Genomic DNA, 7,482 nt, shown 5'->3' on the forward strand with positions numbered 1-7,482 from the left:
CGCCCCACGCAAAAAGGGACAAGTCCCCACAGGACTTCCTCGGTCCAGCCCCCCGAAAAGTTGTTCAGTGCTGCTCAGAGGGTCTCGGCCGCCAGGATCTCATCACCACCGTCCTAAGCAAGAAGTCAAGCCAGAGGGACGGACACCACCTCGACCTCTTTCTCTGGCTCCAGGCACGAGGACGAAGCTCAGAATCTCTTTAGGCATATTTTCGAAATGAGGGGGGGGGGGGAGGGAAGCGCCCCCCCTCCCCAAACAACAAAACCGCTCTGTCTTTTATTGGTTAATGTATAGCTATAGCGAGATGTATCTGTAAAAGTTGCAAGTCCTGGACGAGCTTGTTTGTCAAAGGCGCTGTCACTGCACTTCACAATACCTGGGATTGATGAGCAGGGCCGGCCAATCAGGAGAGGCGCGAGGCTTTGCGCACCCTTCGTCGGCGAGGAAGGAGGGAGCTGCAAACGCCAGTGGGAGCTGGCGGGCACCAATGATCGGCGACGTCGGCCTCCACGTCGCTCCTCCCCCTTCTCTCATTCATCAAGGGGGGGACGGTGTCGTCTTTTCAATTCATTTATCTGCAGGAATGATTGCCGCTATCAGTCTCGCGTTCACCGCCCGGCTGAGGAGGTGAAAGTTTCTCCCCAGGAAGATAAACCGCAAAAGACAATATTGTGCATGATTTGCGCCGGGTTGGTTTTTTTTTTTCCCCTCTCTAAAGCAGGGCAAAAAGAGAGAGAGAGAGAAAGTGAAGAGGAAAAAAAGCTAAAGGAGGGGGAAAAAGAGACGGAAGGAGAAAAGAGCGCAAGAGCTGGAAGAGAAGAGAAAACCGCTTGCTCGGTGCCTGCATTCCTCTAGCCTCTTTTGTAGATATATATGCGTGTATGTGTGTGTGTGTGTGTCTATATGCGTAGATATACGTATATCTATATATATATAAATCCCGGGCTGAAGGAAGTTTAATTTGGGGCTGCGCCTCTCTCTCCTCCCCCCCCCCTTCCTCCCGCGATGTGCCTGTTTCTCCCTCTCGCCTCCCCATTGTTATTTGCAAGCGGGGTCTTTTGAATTCCCTCCCTCCTCCCCACCGGAGCCCCCCGGAAAGTGCAGTCCGAGAGGCAAGCGAGGGAGGGGGGCGACCGGGGCTCTCTCTCGTTCTCTTTTTGTGCGCGCCGATGTCCCTTTTCTTTCCCTCCGATTTCCTCTGCTTCTAGATTTCTTTTCCTCCCCCCCCTCCTCCCTCGGCTCCCACCTTCCCCCGACCCTCGCCCGCCCCTCTCGGGTTTTTGGCGGTGGGTCTGTCGGGCTTGGGATCGCTCTTTTTTCTTTTTTTGGCTGGCTTTTTTTGTTTGGTTTTTTGGTGCGCGGATGTCGAGGGGGGAGTTGTTCCTGATGTGGTCGCCTTAGCGGAGCCGGACGCGGACTTTTTGCAGCAGGCGAGAGGAGGCGAAGAGCAAGAAGAAGCTGCTGGGCTCGGCGGCGGCTCTTCCCGGCAATCTCCTTGGCTCTCTCGGCCGCGGCTGCCGCTGCTGCTCGGTCCTCCCTGCTTCCCTCCCTCCCGGCTCGGCTCTCTCGCTCGGCTCGCTCGGCCGCCGCTGAAGATGCTGCTGGACGCCGGGCCGCAGTACCCGGCCATCGGCGTGACGACCTTCGGCTCCTCGCGGCACCATTCGGCGGGCGAGGTGTCTGAGCGCGAGGTGGGGCTGGGCATCAACCCCTTCGCCGACGCGGGCATGGGCGCCTTCAAACTGAACCCCAGCAGCCACGAGCTGGCCTCGGCCGGCCAGACCGCCTTCACCTCGCAGGCGCCGGGCTACGCGGCCGCCGCCGCCCTGGGCCACCACCACCACCACCACCACCCGGGCCACGTCGGCTCCTACTCCAGCGCCGCCGCCTTCAACTCCACGCGGGACTTCCTCTTCCGCAACCGCGGCTTCGGCGAGGCGGCGGCGGCCAGTGCCCAGCACAGCCTCTTCGCCTCGGCGGCGGCGGCCGGCGGCTTCGGGGGCCCCCACGGGCACGGCGAGGCGGCCGGCCACCTCCTCTTCCCGGGCCTCCACGAGCAGGCGGCCGGCCACGCCTCGCCCAACGTGGTCAACGGGCAGATGCGCCTGGGCTTCTCGGGAGACATGTACGGCCGGCCGGAACAGTACGGCCAGGTGACCAGCCCGCGCTCCGAGCACTACGCCTCGCCCCAGCTCCACGGCTACGGCCACATGAACATGAACATGGCAGCCCACCACGGCGCCGGGGCCTTCTTCCGCTACATGCGCCAGCCCATCAAGCAGGAGCTCATCTGCAAGTGGATCGAGCCCGAGCAGCTGGCCAACCCCAAAAAGTCCTGCAACAAAACTTTCAGCACCATGCACGAGCTGGTGACTCACGTCACGGTGGAGCACGTCGGCGGGCCCGAGCAGTCCAACCACATCTGCTTCTGGGAAGAGTGTCCCCGCGAAGGGAAGCCTTTCAAAGCCAAATACAAACTGGTCAACCACATTCGAGTCCACACCGGCGAGAAGCCTTTTCCTTGCCCTTTCCCGGGATGCGGGAAAGTCTTCGCGCGCTCCGAGAATCTCAAGATCCACAAAAGGACGCACACAGGTACGTCCCCCGGCCCAAACACCGGCCCGGCGGCCTTCGGGGGGTCCCTCTTGCTCCCAAGGAATTTAAGGGCAGTTTTGTGAGAGGGGGCGAAAGGGAGGAGCCCGAGAGACGGATTTTTCCCGAAATCAACGCCGAGCCCCGTTCAGTCAGCCGGGGAGTTTCATTTTCAAAAATGTGTGCCATGGAGCTCAAATTATTTTCCCTCTCTCTCTCCCCCCCACACCTATTTTAAATGGGAGGTGGGGAATTATACATTTTGGGCAGAAGGAATCGAGCAGGCTAGAAAGAAGGGAGTCGGGGCAGCAAGGAGAAAGATGGCAGCGATGTGAATTGTTAAAATTTATTGGTTTTAATTAATTGGTAGTCTCGGGCCCTGACTGTCTTGCAGTGAGAACGCCTGGTAAATATATGACTGGCGAGACCCAGCTTTCGCAGCGATAATTTTTTCCCCTCCCTCTGTAAATATTTAATTATGTGGCGCAATTGTAAGTAATCTGAGCTGTACGGATTTATCTGTTATTACACGGGCACGCAGGGGCTGGGATCGTTGAAATCTCCTGTAAATCACCAACGCCTCGTCCTTTCCTCCTCCACCACCACCCCCCTTTCTCTTTTTTAAACTGCCGTTTGTTTATCTAAGAATCCGGAGCGGTAGCTATTATGATTGAGTAGCTTATTCAGAGCTGTATAATGCGCTGGAAGTTTAACAACTGTACAGTCGCAGAAGGATATATGGATGCTGCATGTTAAATAAGTGGGGTGGAGGAAAGAGGCGATAATATAACAGTTTGATTTAGCCATAAATGCGGCAACTGAACCCCAGAGGCGTTGTCCTTGGAGTGGGGGGGGGGATACTGTGTTGCCAGACGTCCCTTTGAGGATAAAAATGCAGGTGGTGAAAATGAAGGCAGAGAAAGAAAGAGAAAGAAGAGAAAGAAAGAAAGAAAGAAAGAAAGAAAGAAAGAAAGAAAGAAAGAAAGAAAGAAAGAAAGAAAGAAAGAAAGAAAGAAAGAAAGAAAGAAAGAAAGAAAGAAAATTTCTAGGCTCTGTTTTTCAGTGTGTGCAGGAAGTTGTAGTTGAAGTTCCAGTAGATCAGTATGCTTGCTTGATATAATTCAAAAGCAATAATAATAATAATATATTTTTTAAAAGTATCCGCCCGAATTCTAACTGGGTCGACTTTGTTTGTTTCTGCGCTAGGTGAAAAGCCCTTTAAGTGCGAATTCGAGGGCTGCGACCGGCGTTTCGCCAACAGCAGCGACCGCAAAAAGCATATGCACGTCCACACCTCCGACAAGCCTTATCTCTGCAAAATGTGCGACAAGTCCTACACCCACCCGAGCTCCCTCCGCAAACACATGAAGGTAAACGCACTTCCGGAGGCGCTGGGAGCTTCGCAGCCCGCTTGGCCTTCGCCGCCTCTCGGCTTTGCCCAGCCGCTCCGATAAGGCGCTGCTGGGGACCGGGCTGCCCTGGGAGGGGGGGCGGGAATCGGGGAGGAGGGGAGGGGGGAAAGAGGGGGGTTCAACAGAAGCGACTGGAGGCTGCAGGCAGGAAACGGGAAGCCTTTGGCCCGCATTGTTTCGCCCTGCTGCCAAGGGGCTTGCAAGAGGGGGAGGCTGCGGTGGCTGGCAGGCTTTTGGAGCTGCGTTGCCGGACGCTGGAAGGGAAGCTTGGCTCTTGGGCTCGAGCGAATGGTCTCCGGCTGGGCTGCTTCAGGCGGGGCCCGGCTGCAGGGGAGGGAATTCGAGGGAAGACACGAATTCGCGGTTGGGTGGGTGGAGGGAGACGAAAAGGGGAGCAGGCGGGCAGGCACACCAACTCGCGCCTTGTTGTTGCAAGCTTTGCTTTGCTTTGCTCTGGCGGGTCTTTTGCGTCTCCCGGGGCTGCAAGTTAGCAGAGAAGAGGCTCTTGGGGCGGGAGAGGTCAGAGTCCAAGCTGGAGCCGAAAGTAGCCCAACCGCCTGATTTGGGAGGCCGGATTCCCACCTTCACGGGCCTGCTCCCCCGCAGCCGCCTCCAGGGGCATTTCGAGTTCAGCCTGGAAACCGAGCTGGATTGGTTAGGCCGGCGACTGTCCCCCCCCCTCACCCCTCACCCCAGTGTAGGTTTCTCTGTTTGTACAACTGTAGAGCTCTCTCGTGAGAAACTTGCGCGCGGGTCTGCGGGGCACACCCCCGCCCCGCCCTGCCTCGCGCCCCTTTCCCTTCCTGTGATCTGTTTCGCTGTCTTCCAGGTCCACGAGTCGTCCTCCCAGGGATCGCAGCCTTCTCCCGCGGCCAGTTCGGGTTACGAATCTTCTACCCCTCCAACCATCGTTTCTCCATCGACAGAAAACCAAACCACCAGCTCCTTATCCCCTTCGTCTTCAGCAGTCCATCACACGTCCAGCCACAGCACGCTCACGTCAAATTTTAACGAATGGTACGTTTAAACAAACGAACGAACGAACGCAAATTCAGCCTATTTAAAAAGACTCCAAAAATTAATGAACACATCGACTTTTTTTTTTTTTTGGCTTGGTTTGGGTGCTTTTGTTTTCTTTTTCTTTTTCTTTTTTAATGCTGCCAGTAAACCCAAGACTGAATCAAATCAAGCATTTAGATTGGGTTTCTTTTTGTTTCGTTTCCCGGTCGTTCCTTCCATTTCTGTTGTTTTGCTTTGGGTTTCGTCGCGTTTGGGTCAGAAGGCTTGGGAAGGGGCTTTGTGGGGCGCCTGAGAAGAGCAGGGTTCCCCGGGCAGTCTGTGCCAGCGTCGCAGGGCTTTTTGGAATGAAACCACTGACTGGGATTGTCGAAGTGCTTGTCCTTTCTGGGCAGCGGCCCTGGTTGCTGGTTCTTTTCTTTCCTCTCTTTCTTCCTTTCCTTCCTTCTTTCTGTAAATACAGAAATATTAGCTTACAATGTACTGTTTGATTTTGTAAATAGCCATACCACAAGTTGAATAAGGGGATATGTGGAATTGTGGTCTTTGCATATATGTGGGGGGAGGGGAATAGGGGAAGGGAGGGGGAGGAGGTGGAAGGGGGGGCAAAGGAGGGAGGAGTTAGTAAATCTACTATTTGTACTGAATGGCAAGGATGTTCTAGTAAATGTGTACCAAAATGTGAATTACTTTGTATTATTACAGTCTAAACGTCGATCTAACAAGGATATTATTATTGTATTAATGTGCTTTTTCTTTTGTATAAAGTGCAAACATTTCGTCGCCAAGTCCAGTCTAAGTAGTGCAGTAAAATGTTGTTACACGTCCTGTCAAGAAATTCGTATAGTGCAAGCCTGGATCTGCGTGTCAAACTGTTACATTTGTTTATGTAAAGTGATATTAAAAAAAAGCTATAAACTATAACCTCTCCGTTGCTTTTGGAAAATACAACCACATACTGTATATACTTCCTAATTTTCCATATTTATCCGCATGTAAAGGTCCGGTTATACATGTTACAGATATTCAATATTTATGGATAGAAGAATTGGTATGTACAATTTAGTTTACAGAACTGTTTGGTAACATTTCGTACCTTATTAAAGATTCTGAAATCCCAGAATGCCGTGGTAGGAATCCTTATTGTGACTCAGCCTGGTGCTGCAACGCAGCTAGGGTCTAGGACAGTGAGCTTTGGACTGGGCCCACGAGGCGGTTCCCCCACCCAGAACCCCTTCGGCCGCCCATCGCCCAGTCGGCCATCTCCAAAGCAGCCACCTTAATATCAATGGGAGCGACCAACATGTCTCTGCTGGCGTTAGGTTAAGAGTGATGCGGTAATGCATAGTTGTATGTTTTAAAAGTTTGAGACTGAAATGTAATTCAGATGATGTAATAATAATAATAATAATAATAGATGCAAGGTGCCCCATGGATGTCAATAGTGCAGACCCCCCCCCCCCTCCACGTATCTGTCTTGGAGTGGGACAATTTCTTAAAATGAACATGCTTTTTGCTATCGGCAGGAATGGTTGAGATAATTTCTGTCAGGAGTTTGTGTGAGTGGTTTTGTTTTGTAAATAGAGAGGCTGTAGCTCCAGCTTCTTTTAAGCATTTCATCTCCGCCAGGCCTCCTTCTCCTCCTCTCTGCCCGCCCCAGTTCCATATTCCTAAAAACGCCTCATTGTTATTCTTCCCAACCTGATGTTGATTTCAATCAATCCTGTCCTGTGTTATGGTCGTTGTTATTATAATTTCTACTGTTTCGCCGGCGTTAATAGTCCCCCCCCCACCCCACCGCCAACAAAATGAAGCAATCCAGGGAGGGAGGGAGGGCTGGGAGTTGATGCCGTTTGATTATCTCTTTTATTTTCCCCCCCATTTACTTAAGAAATTCGTTCCATTGGCTGGCGGTGATACAGTAAATTTGTAAATGAGAAGACAATATAGATATATATAAATATATATTTAAAAAAATCTAAATTACTTGTGCTTAATGACTGTGGCAGAACGCCTTTTTCTCTAAATCAGATTGTCTCCCTTGCAGTTTAGTTTGATAGATTTGCAAGCAGCGGCGCTTCCGTTAACTTCGCGCAGGCTCGCAGGAACCGCTGGGCTTTGTTCCTCGGCGTAGCTTGCATGACCGCCCCATTAAGCAGACAACATATCAACAGACAACACAGATCATGAGCTGGGCGAAAGCAAGCAAGCAAGCGCTCTCTCGCTCTCTCTGTTCTGGGATTGATGTCACGGGGTGAAAGGCACCTGCTCACCTTCTCCAAGGCCGAGATGGCCTTCCACAAGCTTCTTTAAAACCTGTCTCTAGGTGAGAGCAAGAGAGAGAGTGAGCGAGAGAAGGTGTTTGTGTGCAGTATTTAGCCGCACTATGCCAACAGTTAGGGCCCAGAGGATTTGGAAGAGGAGGAGAAAGTCTGTACTTTGGATCCAGGAAGCACCTCTT

The 7,482-nt window shown here is 52.5% G+C and overlaps 1 protein-coding gene across 1 annotated transcript; it reads left to right on the forward strand.

Annotated features, from left to right (window-relative positions):
* The first annotated feature begins 1,588 nt into the window (after window positions 1-1,588).
* Window positions 1,589-5,141, forward strand: ZIC1 (Zic family member 1). Its single transcript, XM_060242315.1, has 3 exons — window positions 1,589-2,595; window positions 3,799-3,962; window positions 4,834-5,141. The coding sequence occupies exons 1-3, from the start codon at window positions 1,596-1,598 to the stop codon at window positions 5,029-5,031; spliced, it is 1,362 nt and encodes a 453-aa protein (XP_060098298.1). The 5' UTR covers window positions 1,589-1,595; the 3' UTR covers window positions 5,032-5,141.
* The last annotated feature ends 2,341 nt before the right edge of the window (window positions 5,142-7,482 follow it).

The sequence above is a fragment of the Heteronotia binoei genome, chromosome 6, assembly GCF_032191835.1.
Source record: "Heteronotia binoei isolate CCM8104 ecotype False Entrance Well chromosome 6, APGP_CSIRO_Hbin_v1, whole genome shotgun sequence".
Taxonomy (NCBI): domain Eukaryota; kingdom Metazoa; phylum Chordata; class Lepidosauria; order Squamata; family Gekkonidae; genus Heteronotia; species Heteronotia binoei.

What these genes read in the sequence shown, in the direction of transcription:
- ZIC1 (XM_060242315.1), top strand. Translation starts at nt 1,596, where the DNA reads ATGCTGCTGGACGCCGGGCCGCAGTACCCGGCCATCGGCGTGACGACC. An exon ending in CCACAAAAGGACGCACACAG is followed by an intron (nt 2,596 to 3,798) that starts GTACGTCCCCCG and finishes TTTCTGCGCTAG; the next exon opens with GTGAAAAGCCCTTTAAGTGC. An exon ending in CCCTCCGCAAACACATGAAG is followed by an intron (nt 3,963 to 4,833) that starts GTAAACGCACTT and finishes GCTGTCTTCCAG; the next exon opens with GTCCACGAGTCGTCCTCCCA.